The sequence below is a fragment of the Cherax quadricarinatus genome, chromosome 46 (assembly GCF_038502225.1).
Source record: "Cherax quadricarinatus isolate ZL_2023a chromosome 46, ASM3850222v1, whole genome shotgun sequence".
Taxonomy (NCBI): domain Eukaryota; kingdom Metazoa; phylum Arthropoda; class Malacostraca; order Decapoda; family Parastacidae; genus Cherax; species Cherax quadricarinatus.
In genome coordinates, this window is record NC_091337.1 from 17348459 (window position 1) to 17364101 (window position 15643).

Consider the following 15643-nt stretch of genomic DNA (forward strand, 5'->3'; position numbering starts at 1 on the left):
AGTTTGATATACAGTGGAACCCCAAATATTGGCTGATGAGGATATCGGCTAAATCAGATTTCGGCCGCTTTTTTGGCCGATATTCTGTCCTGGATTTCGGCCAGCAACTCAGAAGTCAGCTGTATTGGATGTGTCCGCCTGTCACTCATAGGAATGGTAATAAGGAACCTCATAGGAATGGATAGAGAACCTCATAGGAATGGTAACCTTAGACTTTCAAAAAGCCTTCAATACTGTCAACCACAATACAAAGCACCTTTCAAACAGAGCTTTTGTGTACAGTTTTTTGAAGTTTGCAATAACCTGCTGGTCCATGGGCTGCAGGAGAGGAGTGGTATTAGGAGGCAAAAACTTCACCATAATGAAGCTCATGTCCCCATAAAGTCACTCTGCCACGTCTGTAGGATGACCAGGGGCATTGTCTAACACCAGGAGGCACTTAAGTTCTAATTTCTTTTCAGTTAGGTAATCTTTCACATTGGGGGCAAATGCATGGTGTAACCAGTTATAGAAAAAGTCCCTAGTGACCCATGCCTTACTGTTTGCCCTCCACAGCACACACAAATTATCCTTGAGGACATTCTTTTGCCTGAATGCTCTGGGAGTTTCAGAGTGATACACTAATAAAGGCTTAACTTTGCAATCACCACTAGCATTGGCACACATCAACAAAGTAAGCCTGTCTTTCATAGGCTTATGTCCTGGGAGTGCCTTTTCCTCCTGAGTAATGTAGGTCCTGCTTGGCATTTTCTTCCAGAACAGGCCTGTTTCATCACAATTAAACACTTGTTCAGGTTTCAGTCCTTCACTGTCTATGTACTCCTTGAATTCCTGCACATATTTTTCAGCCGCTTTGTGGTCCGAACTGGCAGCCTCACCATGCCTTATCACACTATGGATGCCACTACGCTTCTTAAATCTCTCAAACCAACCTTTGCTGGCCTTAAATTCACTCACATCATCACTAGTTGCAGGCATTTTTTTAATTAAATCCTCATGCAACTTCCTAGCCTTTTCACATATGATCGCTTGAGAGACGCTATCTCCTGCTAGCTGTTTTTCATTTATCCACACCAATAAGAGTCTCTCAACATCTTCCATCACTTGGGATCTTTGTTTCGAAAACACAGTTAAACCTTTGGCAAGAACAGCTTCCTTGATTGTCTTTCTGGTGCCCACAATAGTAGCGATGGTTGATTGGGGTTTCTTGTACAACTTGACTAGGTCGGCGATACGCACTCCACTGTATATGTATTATGTAAGAAACTTCAAGCTATCGGCATAGGTTCCATAGACTGGTTTAAGTCCTATCTTAGCAATAAGAAACAAGTTGTCAAAATCAGGAAAACAGAATCAGAACCACTGCAGATAGCATTTGGAGTTCCCCAAGGTAGTATTCTGGGTCCCTTATTATTCTTGTACAGTGGACCCCCGCCTTACGAACGCATTGTGTTATGTTATGTTAAATTTTGCCTCGCCTCATGATAAAAAACTCTCCTTACACGATTCGTCTGGGACGCGTCCCACGTGTGGCCTCAGCTGCCCCGTGGGTGCCAGTGTTTACAAGCCAGCCAGTGCGGTCGCATCCACGCATACATTTGGTACATTTCACCTTATCCCAGTGTTTTTTGTGCTTGTAACTGCAAAATAAGTCACCATGGGCCCCAAGAAAGCTTCTAGTGCCAACCCTGTGGTAAAGAGAGTGAGAATTAGTATGGAAATTAAGAAAGATTTTGAAGGGTTTGGGGCTAACCCTGAGAAGCCTATGCCAGTTGTGGAATCCATTGTGCCTACTTCAAAGATTAAGGAAATGTGTGCAAAGTGGGTTGAAGTGCAAACCTTTATGGATGAAAATCACCCTAACACAGCTATTGCATATTGCAAGCCGTGCTGGTGACTATTACAATGACAATGTTGTGGCCCATTTTAGGCAAATGGTACAGACCTCTATGGACAGATTTGTTGTGCGACAGAGATCCAGTGACTCTCAAGCTGGTCCTAGTGGCATTAAAAGAAGAAGGGAAGTAACCCCAAAAGAGGACTTGCTACCTTAAGTCCTAATGGAAGGGGATTTCCCTTCTAAACAATAACTTCCACACTCTCCCCTCCTCCCATCCCATCAATCATCACCAGATCTTCAGTAAAGGTAAGTGTCATGTATTCTATTCTTAATAGAGTAGTAATTGTGCATGTCTTGCTCAGTTTGTGTGTATTAAAATTAATATTTCATGTGGTAAAAAAAAATTTTCATACTTTGGGGTGTCTTGCACGGATTAATTTGATTTCCATTATTTCTTATGGGGAAAATTAATTCACCTTACGATAATTTCGGCTTATGATGAGCTCTCTGGAACGGATTAATATCGTAAGGTGGGGGTCCATTGTATTATGTAACTGACATGCCCATCAGTGTCAAATGCAAACTCCTACTGCATGTAGATGACAGTGCTCTGTTAGTGTCAGGTAAAGACCCACAAGATATAGCTAATGTAATAACACTAGAACTGGAGTCCTGCAGCAAATGGTTAGTAGACAACAAACTATCGTTACACCTCAGGAAAACGGAAGCCATACTCTTTGGCACGAAACAAAAACTGAGAAGAGTAAATAATTTTAATGTCCAGTGTAATGGGGAACCCATCACTTCAGTTTCCTCAGTAAAATATCTGGAAATCCCCTTTGACCCATGCATGTCAGGAGAACTGATCAAGAACAGTTTAGTAAGGAGAGCTAATGCCAGACTGAAGTTCCTCTACAGACAAGCACAATGTCTACCTACTGAGGCTCACAGGACTCTATGTCTAGCCCTTATACAATGTCATATGGACTATGCTTCCTCTTCATGGTACTCTGCCTTGACAAAAAAACTGAAAGATAAACTGCAAATCACCCAGAACAAAATGGTAAGATTCATCCTGGACCTGGGCCCAAGAGAACATGAAGGCCAGGATGAATTACAACAAGTGGATATGCTGAATATTGAAGACAGAGTAAAACAACTGAAGTTAAATCAAGTTTATAAAATTGCTCACAAACGGTGTCCAGAACATCTTGTTGCTAATTTTGTCAAGGCTGGGAACTGAAGTAATCATAGTACTAGAGGGAGAGAGCACAACTTTGTAGTACCCACAGTCAGTGGCCAGGCTTCAAACACCTTTTATTGTACAGCAATAAAGGAATGGAACAGATTGCCTGTACATGTCAAAGCCAGTCATAACATGAACCAGTTTAAGAAGAGAGCTAAAAGGTACCTAATGAATGAAGCGACAGAAAGGGAGGAGAATGACTTTTTATTTTTTTTAGCTAACACACATTTTACACTCATTTTACCTTATTCCTAGTATATATTCTTTATAGTATAATAATAAGATATTATATCCTTTACAGTATAATAATAAGGTATTAAAAGGACCCCAATGGAAATAAGTCACTCTGTCTGACTTTTTTGGGTTATCCTAGGTTCTCTACACATATGCTGCTATGTATAATAATTTGTGTAACTGTATTTGTGTATACCTGAATAAACTTACTTACTTACACTCCACCACATTCTTGAGTCAGTCTGGCTGTGTCTCTGGGTGAGTGAGCAACTTTTCATGCATTCATTCAAACATTTCGTTTTAATCCATTGTTTTTTGTGGTTGTTTATTCAGTGCGACTGCAAAATAAGCCACCATGGGCCCAAAGAAAGTTCTAATGCTAGCCCTTTGGTAAAGAAAGTGAGAAACACAATAGAATTCAGTGACAAAACCTTGTCCCACTTCAGGCAAATCTTAGAGACACCAGAAACAGACCTCTCTGGACAGTTTTTTTGTGTGACAGGGGTGCAATGACTCTCAAGCTGGTCCTAGTGCCGGTAAAAGACAAAAAACGGAAGTAACCCTGGATAGGGACTTGATATCTGACCTCCTTATGGAGGGGGACCTGAAGTCCTTATGGAGGGGGATTTCCCTTCCAAACAATAACCCCCAACTCCCTTTTTCCTCCTCGCCTTCTTCAATATGCCAACAAGAGTCTTCAATAAAGTTATATAATATTCATTTATCATTAAAATTTGTGCTTTATATTTATTTCTCATTGTTTTGTGTATGTAAAACTATAGTTAATCTTTAAAAATGGAATTTTTTGTTAATATTTTTGGGTGTTTGGAACGGATTAATTGTATTTACATTAATTCTTATGGGAAATATTACTTCAGTTTTTGGCCTTTTCGGATTTAGACTGACCTTCTGGAATGGATTACGGCCGAAATCCGGGGTTCCACTGTGTGTTTCTTTTTTCACCTGAAATACTTTGGTGTTGGACAGCAAATGTAATAGTCTTTCCTGACATACTTTACATTCTGGCACAGTCTCCTTTAGTCTGCAAGTTGAAGTATTGCTTTGTAGACTTCTCCAATACAAGCAAATTGTATTAATATAGTATATAAGTAGTAGGTTGGTAGACAGCAACCACCCAGGGAGGTACTACCGTCCTGCTAAGTGAGTGTAAAACGAAAGCCTGTAATTGTTTTACATGATGGTAGGATTGCTGGTGTCTTTTGTCTGTCTCATAAATATGCAAGATTACAGGCATGTCTTGCTACTTCTACTTACACTTAGGTCACACTACACATACATGTACAAGTTTATTTATACACACTCATCTGAGTTTTCTTTGATTTTCTCTTAATAGTTCTTGGTCTTATTACTTTTCCTTTTATATCCATGGGGAAGTGGAATAAGAATCTTTCCTCCGTAAGCCATGCGTGTTGTAAAAGTCAACTAAAATGCCGGGAACAATGGGCTAGTAACCCCTTTTCCTGTAAAGATTACTAAAAAGAATAAGAAGAAGAAAATTGTCAAAGTGGGAAGTCTGAATGTGTGTGGATGTTGTGCAAATGATAAGAAAGAGATGATTGTGGATGTTATGAATGAGAAGAAGCTGGATGTCCTGGCTTTAAGTGAAACAAAGCTGAAGGGGGTGGGAGAGTTTCAATGGAGAGGAATAAATGGGATTAGGTCAGGGGTTTCAAATAGAGTTAGAGCTAAAGAAGGAGTAGCAATAATGTTGAAGGATAAGCTGTGGCAGGAAAAGAGGGACTACAAATGTATTAATTCAAGGATTATGTGGAGTAAAATAAAGATTGGATGTGAAAAGTGGGTTATAGTAAGCGTGTATGCACCTGGAGAAGAGAGAAGTGTAGAGGAGAGAGAGAGATTTTGGGAAATGTTGAGTGAATGCGTGGGGAGTTTTGAATCAAGTGTGAGAGTAATGGTGGTTGGGGATTTCAATGCTAAAGTGGGTAAAAATGTTATGGAGGGAGTAGTAGGTAAATTTGGGGTGCCAGGGGTAAATGTAAATGGGGAGCCTTTAATTGAGCTATGTGTAGAAAGAGATTTGGTAATAAGTAATACATATTTTATGAAAAAGAGGATAAATAAATATACAAGGTATGATGTAGCACGTAATGAAAGTAGTTTGTTAGATTATGTATTGGTGGATAAAAGGTTGATGGGTAGGCTCCAGGATGTACATGTTTATAGAGGGGCAACTGATATATCGGATCATTATCTAGTTATAGCTACAGTTAGAGTAAGAGGTAGATGGGAAAAGAGGAAGGTGGCAACAACAAGTAAGAGGGAGGTGAAAGTGTATAAACTAAGGGAGGAGGAAGTTCGGGTGAGATATAAGCGACTATTGGCAGAAAGGTGGGCTAGTGCAAAGATGAGTAGTGGGGGGGTTGAAGAGGGATGGAATAGTTTTAAAAATGCAGTATTAGAATGTGGGGCAGAAGTTTGTGGTTATAGGAGGGTGGGGGCAGGAGGAAAGAGGAGTGATTGGTGGAATGATAAAGTAAGGGGTGTGATAAAAGAGAAAAAGGTAGCTTATGAGAGGTTTTTACAAAGCAGAAGTGTTATAAGAAAAGCAGAGTATATGGAGAGCAAAAGAAAGGCGAAGAGAGTGGTGAGAGAGTGCAAAAGGAGAGCAGATGATAGAGTGGGAGAGGCACTGTCAAGAAATTTTAATGAAAATAAGAAAAAATTTTGGAGTGAGTTAAGCAAGTTAAGAAAGCCTAGGGAAAGTATGGATTTGTCAGTTAAAAACAGAATAGGGGAGTTAGTAGATGGGGAGAGGGAGGTATTAGGTAGATGGCGAGAATATTTTGAGGAACCTTTAAATGTTGAGGAAGAAAGGGAGGTGGTAATTTCATGCACTGGCCAGGGAGGTATACCATCTTTTAGGAGTGAAGAAGAGCAGAATGTAAGTGTGGGGGAGGTACGTGAGGCATTATGTAGAATGAAAGGGGGTAAAGCAGCTGGAACTGATGGGATCATGACAGAAATGTTAAAAGCAGGGGGGGATATAGTGTTGGAGTGGTTGGTACTTTTGTTTAATAAATGTATGAAAGAGGGGAAGGTACCTAGGGATTGGCGGAGAGCATGTATAGTCCCTTTATATAAAGGGAAAGGGGACAAAAGAGATTGTAAAAATTATAGAGGAATAAGTTTACTGAGTATACCAGGAAAAGTATACGGTAGGGTTATAATTGAAAGAATTAGAGGTAAGACAGAATGTAGGATTGCGGATGAGCAGGGAGGTTTCAGAGTGGGTAGGGGATGTGTAGATCAAGTGTTTACATTGAAGCATATATGTGAACAGTATTTAGATAAAGGTAGGGAAGTTTATATTGCATTTATGGATTTAGAAAAGGCATATGATAGAGTGGATAGAGGAGCAATGTGGCAGATGTTGCAAGTATATGGAATAGGTGGTAAGTTACTAAATGCTGTAAAGAGTTTTTATGAGGATAGTGAGGCTCAGGTTAGGGTGTGTAGAAGGGAGGGAGAATACTTCCCGGTAAAAGTAGATCTTAGACTATTTATAGATGGGGTTGTAAAAGAAGTAAATGCTAGGGTGTTCGGGAGAGGAGTGGGATTAAATTATGGGGAATCAAATTCAAAATGGGAACTGACACAGTTACTTTTTGCTGATGATACTGTGCTTATGGGAGATTCTAAAGAAAAATTGCAAAGGTTAGTGGATGAGTTTGGGAGAGTGTGTAAAGGTAGAAAGTTGAAAGTGAACATAGAAAAGAGTAAGGTGATGAGGGTATCAAATGATTTAGATAAAGAAAAATTGGATATCAAATTGGGGAGGAGGAATATGGAAGAAGTAAATGTTTTCAGATACTTGGGAGTTGACGTGTCGGCGGATGGATTTATGAAGGATGAGGTTAATCATAGAATTGATGAGGGAAAAAAGGTGAGTGGTGCGTTGAGGTATATGTGGAGTCAAAAAACGTTATCTATGGAGGCAAAGAAGGGAATGTATGAAAGTATAGTAGTACCAACACTCTTATATGGATGTGAAGCTTGGGTGGTAAATGCAACAGCGAGGAGATGGTTGGAGGCAGTGGAGATGTCCTGTCTAAGGGCAATGTGTGGTGTAAATATTATGCAGAAAATTCGGAGTGTGGAAATTAGGAAAAGGTGTGGAGTTAATAAAAGCATTAGTCAGAGGGCAGAAGAGGGGTTGTTGAGGTGGTTTGGTCATTTAGAGAGAATGGATCAAAGTAGAATGACATGGAAAGCATATAAATCTATAGGGGAAGGAAGGAGGGGTAGGGGTCGTCCTCGAAAGGGTTGGAGAGAGGGGGCAAAGGAGGTTTTGTGGGCGAGGGGCTTGGACTTTCAGCAAGTGTGCGTGAGCGTGTTAGATAGGAGTGAATGGAGACGAATGGTACCTGGGACCTGACGATCTGTTGGAGTTTGAGCAGGGTAATATTTAGTGAAGGGATTCATGGAAACCGGTTATTTCCATATAGTCGGACTTGAGTCCTGGAAATGGGAAGTACAATGCCTGCACTTTAAAGGAGGGTTTTGGGATATTGGCAGTTTGGAGGGGTATGTTGTGTATCTTTATACGTATATGCTTCTAAACTGTTGTATTCTGAGCACCTCTGCAAAAACAGTGATAATTTGTGAGTGTGGTGAAAGTGTTGAATGATGATGAAAGTATTTTCTTTTTGGGGATTTTCTTTCTTTTTTGGGTCACCCTGCTTCGGTGGGAGACGGCCGACTTGTTGAAAAAAAAAAAAGTTGGAGAAGTTTATTCACTTTTCATAAATGTAATATTTATTTTTTAAATGTCTGTATCCAAACTTAAGACTTCGAAAATGATCTTTTCATTTTTAATGCCTTGCTTACCATTAGATTCTTCAACCCAGCAACTGGTTGTCTTTAAATCAGTTATGCTTGAGCTATTAACCAGTCTCTAAAGTACAGTCTTAAATTTTATTTACTCACACTCCCACACCTCCAGCACATTGCTGTGTAAACCATCTGTAGACACAAGTTTCAAAGTTTTGTGTTTAGTGAACTTCATTATCTTCCTGGAACTCTGAAACATCGAAACTCTGGTCTCTGTTTTCCATTAACCTTATATCTGAAATGTACCTTTTATCAAGGAACAAAGAACAGAAAATAAGACATCCACAGTATTCATACTTTATAAAGCATTGATAATTTTACCCCCTCAGGTGACCCTTCAGAGCATCCAGCACGTCATGAAAATACAGAGGACAAACGAAACTTTGGGAGGAACTGGAATATTTCAGGCCCTGAAGACTCAAACTACCAGTACAGATCTGCTCTTCAGATTCATGGGTTCCCTTATGAAGGAGTTCTCTCCATGTAAGAACTTCTTCCATTATTTGCAGAAAAAATTATGCACAGTAAAATTTAATCACAATAAAATGTATAGTTTTTTAGGTAGATATTTAAGGCTAAACAGATATAAACTGGTTGTAATATGCAGTAGGATAGTGGAATAATTTGGATAGTAAACCATCGATGTAAACAGAGTACTAGTCAGGAGAGTGCAGGTGGTCAGTGATGGCAATTGTAATGGACAAAACTGACATTGTTTAACCATGATTATAAAAATAACTAACAATTCTGTAACCAATAAATTTTGTCTATCTTTTGCAAATCATTTGACCCTTCAGAGCTGGATGCTCTGAAGGGTCACCTGAGGGGGTAAAATCTTTTCCCGATTGTAATGACACCAAAAAAAACAAAATTTGATTGAAAACTGACGGAATTACGCTCTTGCAAAGTTAGCGACCTCGGCGATATTTACAAATCGGCGATTTCACCCACTTTGAGCCCTATTTTCGGCTAATTCCATTGTTCCAGTCGACCAAACTCATAGCTATTTCTTTAGAACTCCATTCTTTCTATCGATTGAGTACAAGAAACTTCCCATTTACTGATTTCAACTACCCAATAATGTGGTCAGAAATTTGCAATTTGGCCAATTTCATGAAAATTAAAAAATATGACAATTTCAAAATAGGGTCCAGAATGAACAATGCAGACATTCCTGGCTCTAAAATAACATTTTCTTTGTTCATCAGTCATGTCTCCAGGCCCCTCTGATATTACTCTTGCTTTCTATTTTGAATTTTTATTTAAACAAAAAATAGAAGATTTACTGTTATGCAGACTACTGCAATACTGTAATAATTGTACAGATAATGTCAACTCATTCATGACTGCGTATTAGAATGGCTAGTTGGACATTTATTGGACAATGACATCATTTGTTTACGTTTGAACATCGGCAAAAATCAAGCATTTCCTCAACTTTGAGCTCCATTTCCAGGTTCTTTTTATAGGAAAACGAATCAAAATCACCTCTATTTCTATATGTTTTCCACTCTATCAAATGAGACCAAGAAAATGAGAATACAACCATAAATACTATATGAAAATAGACCACAAAATCGGCATTTTAATTAAAAAAACGGTCGGAGTTTTTTTTTTCTCATTATGCACTGCGTGCTCCAGGATTTTTTTTATATGGTGCACACTGACCACACAGACCCATTCTCTCACATGTGGGCCTACCAGCTTTCTCCTGCTTGATTTGAAGCCACTAGAATTTATGAGTATATGTACGTCAAACACGGTACCTCATAAGACGTATATATATGACCAAAACAGTCAAAGGGTTAAAAGGTACATTTCAGATATAAGGTTTATGGAAAACGGAGAGCAGAGTTTCGGTGTTTCAGAGTTCCAGGAAGATAATGAAGTTCACTAAACACAAAATTTTGAAACATGTGTACAGATGGTTTACACAGCAATGTGCTGGAGGTGTAGGAGTGTGAGTAAATAAAATATAAGACTGTACTTTAGAGATTGGTTAATAGCTCAAGCATAACCAGTTTAAAGACAACCAGTTGTTAGGTTGAAGCAAAAAGGGGAATGTATGAGAGTATAGTTGTACCAACACTCTTGTATGGGTGTAAAGCATGGGTGATGAATGTTGCAATGAGGAGAAGGCTGGAGGCAGTGGAGATGTCATGTCTGAGGGCAATGTGTGGTGTGAATATAATGCAGAGAATTCGTAGTTCGGAAATTAGGAAAAGGTGTGGGATTACCAAAACTATTATTCAGAGGGCTGAGGAGGGGTTGTTGAGGTGGTTCAGACATGTAGAGAGAATGGAACAAAACAGAATGACTTTGAGAGTGCAGAAATCTGTAGTGGAGGAAAGGCGGAGTAGGGGTCAGCCTAGGAAGGGTTGGAGGGAGGGGGTAAAGGAGGTTTAGTGTGCAAGGGGCTTGGACTTCCAACAAGCATGCATGAGCATATTTGATAGGAGTGAATGGAGACAAATGGTTTTTAATACTTGACGTGCTGTTGGAGTGTGAGCAAAATAACATTTATGAAGGGATTCAGGGAAACCGGCAGGCCGGACTTGAGTCTTGGAGATGGGAAGTACAGTGTCTACACTCTGAAGGAGGGGTGTTAATGTTGCAGTTTTATAACTGTAGTGTAAAGCACCCCTCTGGCAAGACAGTGATGGAGTGAATGATGATGAAAGTTTTTTGTTTTCGGGCCACCCTACCTTGGTGGGAATCGGCCGATGTGTTAATAAAAAAAAAAAATTCAAAGTTCCTTATCTAGGTTTTATTTATGCACATACTGTACATTATTCTGATGCTTACGTATACTATGTATTGCTTCTTGTTAATATTTAAATTTATGGAAACTTATTTTTAAGTTGCATATCACAATTTTTTAAGCATGAGTCAATATTTTTTTAACACGCTAGTAGTCTTCCACCAAGGCAGGGTGACCCCCCCCAAAAAAAAAACTTTTACCATCATTCACACTATCACTGTCTTGCCAGAGGCATTCAGATACATTCACAATGATAATGTACAGTATATTCAGTGTTTATATATTTTATTCTTGTTTACACAGATATAGTGGTGGAGGGTACATAGTGGAGCTGAAGGGTGTTAAGTCTAAGGTCATGAGACTCTTGGACTCCCTTGAGGAGCAAAATTGGGTCGATGCTCACACTAAAGCTCTCTTTGTTGAATATGCCGTCTTCAATGCACAGGTTAGTATAGGCCCATTTGTCATATTTTTATGAGGTTCCTCTTCCTGAAATATTACTTGACTTTGAATATATCCTACCTGTACTCTCTTTCTGGTGGTATAATTTTTGTATAGACTAAAGCAAACATTTTGTACAATGCATTGGGAATATATTCATTAAAATTCATTGGTCAAGGGAGTTCGAGGGAACCTTAATAGGACTTGATGTTCGTTATAATATGGATTTTGTAAAAGCTGTAGCTGCAGCTGTGTATACAGTTTCCTTATACACTATATAAAACTACATTTATACTACCTCAGTGGGAGACGGCTGACTTGTTGAAAAAAAAAAAAAAAAAAATTATTATTATTATTTTATATGTGACACACTACCTCTCTTACAGGTGAATTTGTTTGCTATTACAATGTTCATCATTGAGTTCATCCCAGGTGGAGGAATTCTCACTAAGTTTGAGTTTCAAGGACTGAGGCTCTTGCGTTACCACACCTCCGGTGGAGTCTTCATGCTTGTCTCGGAGATTGCCTATATCCTCTTCACCTTCTTTTATACGCAACGAGAGTACAAAGCTCTAAAGAAACTGGGCTGTTCTTACTTCAAGTCTTTATGGAATCTTTTTGAAATCTGGATGATTGCGCTGTCATATACAGCTATTATATTTTACTTGTTAAAGACTTCGCTTACATATTACACTCTGGATAAATTCACGGCAACCAAAGGCAAAACATACATAAGAATGCAACCATTGGCATTCTTAGATGATGTTCTTGGATATGTTATTGCTTTTCAAGTTTTCATTGGTACTTTAAAGCTGCTTAGGCTATTAAGATTTAATAAGCGTATTGGTATGCTCTCGGCCACTCTCAAACATGCTTCAGGAGACATTCTTGGTTTTGGTCTCTTTTTTGGTGTTGTATTTGTGAGTTTTGTAACAATCTTTTACCTAAACTGTTTTACTTATGTAAAAGATTTTTCTACATTTGTCAGAGCTGCTGAATCAAGCTTCTTTCTAATTACTAAAAAATTTAAAGAAATTCGTTTAGGGGCCCCAGTCTTTGGACCCTTATTTTATTTCATTTTTGCTTTCATCATGTACTGGATTGTGTTCCAGCTTCTCATTGCTATTATTTGCCACTCTTTTGCCAAAGTAAGTGAAGATATAGCCTCCCAGCCCAATGACTATGAAGTTGTAGACTACATCATATCTCGAATGTCTGCATATTTGTCATCACTACGACCCAACAGTGTCCAGAATATCAACATTCCTCCAGAAAAGGCTCCAGATTTACAGTCTCAGCTGTGGCATATCAACACATCTTTGGACCGTTCTTTGGCAATCTTGGACCGGGCACTGCCCACTAATAAAAAGAGAGGAATATAAGATAAGATAAGATTTTATTTGGATTTTTAACCCCGGAGGGTTAGCCACCCAGGATAACCCAAGAAAGTCAGTGCATCATCAAGGACTGTCTGTCTTATTTCCATTGGGGTCCTCAATCTAGTCCCCCAGGATGTGACCCACACCAGTCGACTAATACCCAGGTACCTACTTGCTGCTAGGTGAACAAGACAACAGGTGTAAGGAAACACGTTGAACTGTTTCTACCCTGCCGGGAATCAAACCCGGGCCCTCCATGTGTGAAGCGAGAGCTTTGCCAGCCAGGCTGCGGGGCTACCATATTATCAGTGAATTTGTGATAAATATTGTGATTTTTAATACATAAAATGATAGCATATTTTTTGCAAAATGTGAGAAGACTGATAAATTTTTTAAAGTAATCACTTGAAATTACAATGTCATTTATGAAGAAACAAGAATATCCCCTGTATTGCTATTAAGGTTATGTATAATTCCTTGGTAAGGTTGTAACTAAAGTGTATTGCTTATTTAATATGTATAGTAAATACAGTATTACTTTAATTACCTATGTCAGCATAGATTCAAATTCATTGAATTTATAATATGACTTTGGCAGGGCTTTACAGTTTCATAAATTTATACTATTATTACTACAGTGCTAATCTCAATAATACAAAATTACAAGAAATCTCACTCATGGTTTAGATTTATTTTGTGTAAAGTACTGTACTGAATAATTTGGCAATTTATTCATTAAATTTTAATTGAAAACTAGAGGCAGATATAGTCCTTGACTTGCTTTTGTAGAAACAAATGTAATTTCTTTACTCAACTATAGTGAATTAAGATTCTCATAGCAAGCATCTGCGTAGCTCATTTTGAATAGAACGCTGCTCATATTTATATTTTAAACAAATTTGTATGAAGTTTTGTATGAGTTTACACACTATGTAAGTTTTATAATGGGAAATATTAAGTTTTCTGAGACATGACGACATGATGACTCAATACCAACCACTGATTGACCCACGCATGATGACTCAACCACTGATTGGCCTACACATGTTGTGTAACCAAAGCACATGTATTAATCTAACAAACATCTCCCAAAATATAAATTTGAACAAGGAACTCATACTCTGTGGTATACATAGGTGGTATGTACTGTAGTACATAAGAACATAAGAATGAAGGAACACAGCAGAAGGCCTACTGGCCCATGCGAGGCAGGTCCAAGTCTCCTACCGGCTTAAGCCAATGCACCCAACCTAGTCAGGTCAGGTCACATTGACTTAAGGGAGGAACACGGCAACCGACCTGGTAGCACAAGCTATCAGGTCTAACTCACACCCACCCACATCTACTCATGTATTTATCCAACCTATTTTTAAAGCTACACAACGTTCTGGCCTCTATAACGGTACTTGGGAGTTTGTTCCACTCATCCACAACTCTATTACCAAACCAGTACTTTCCTATATCCTTCCTGAATCTGAATTTTTCCAACTTAAAACCATTCCTGCGAGTCCTGTCTAGGCTAGATATTTTCAGCACACTATTTACATCCCCTTTATTTATTCCTGTCTTCCATTTATACACCTCAATCATATCCCCCCTAATTCTACGTCTTTCTAGAGAGTGCAGTTTCAGGGCCCTTAGTCTATCCTCATAGGGAAGGTTTCTGATACATGGGATCAGCTTTGTCATCCTCCTTTGTACATTTTCCAGAGAATTTATATCCATTCTGTAATACGGTGACCAAAACTGTGCAGCATAATCTAAATGAGGCCTAACCAAGGATGTATAGAGTTGAAGAACAACCTGAGGACTCCTATTATTTATGCTTCTTGATATGAAGCCAAGGATTCTATTAGCTTTATTGCGAACACTTATGCACTGTTGTCTTGGTTTCAGATTACTGCTAACCAGAACTCCTAAATCTTTTTCGCAATCCGTAATATTGAGATCTACATTATTTAGTTTATATGTGGCATGGTTATTGTCCTGTCCAACATTTAGAACTTTGCATTTGTCTATATTAAACTGCATCTGCCACTTCTCCGACCACTGCATCAGTCTGTTCAAATCTTCCTGGAGTGCTCGAATGTCCTCGTCAGAATGAATTCGACGGCCTATTTTGGTGTCATCGGCAAACTTGCCGATGTCGCTCTTTATGCCCTCATCTATGTCGTTTATGTAGATTGTGAACAGCAGGGGGCCCAACACTGACCCCTGTGGAACACCGCTCGTGACACTTCCCCACTCTGATTTCTCCCCATTTATGCAAACTCTCTGCTGCCTATTTGTCAACCATGCCTCTATCCAGGAAAAAATTTCTCCTCCTATTCCATGTGCTTTAATTTTCCTCAATAGTCTCTGATGTGGGACCCTGTCAAAAGCCTTACTGAAGTCCATATACACAATATCATATTCATTACCATGATCTACCTCCTCAAATACCTTAGTGAAAAAAGTTAATAAATTTGTAAGGCAGGAACGCCCCTTTGTAAAACCATGCTGAGATTCGTTGATTAATTTATGCTTTTCAAGGTGGCTACGAACTGCCTCGGCAATTATTGATTCCATAAATTTTCCCACTATGGAGGTTAGGCTTATTGGTCTATAGTTCGAAGCTAAGGACCTGTCACCTGTTTTGAAAATAGGTATCACATTTGCCATTTTCCACTTATCTGGCACCATGCCAGTTTGTAGTGATATGTTGAAAAGATTAGCCAAAGGTGTGCTAAGCTCCTCTTTACATTCCTTTAGAACCCTTGCATACAGTTCATCAGGGCCTGGGGATTTGTTAGGTTTTAATTTATCTATTTGCCTAAGGGCCATGTCACTTGTGACCCTAATAGTGCACAGTTTATTATCGTCCTGTTCTA

At 38.9% G+C, this 15643-nt stretch overlaps 1 protein-coding gene across 1 annotated transcript in view; it reads left to right on the top strand.

Moving 5' to 3' along the window:
* Window positions 1-14685, top strand: part of LOC138854023 (polycystin-1-like protein 2) — a 28921-nt gene extending 14236 nt beyond the window's left edge. The window contains exons 6-8 of the mRNA XM_070094574.1: window positions 8522-8675; window positions 11257-11398; window positions 11781-14685. Coding sequence (XP_069950675.1) covers window positions 8522-8675; window positions 11257-11398; window positions 11781-12776 — 1292 coding nt within the window. The 3' untranslated portion in view covers window positions 12777-14685. The remainder of the gene's footprint in view (window positions 1-8521; window positions 8676-11256; window positions 11399-11780) is intronic.
* The last annotated feature ends 958 nt before the right edge of the window (window positions 14686-15643 follow it).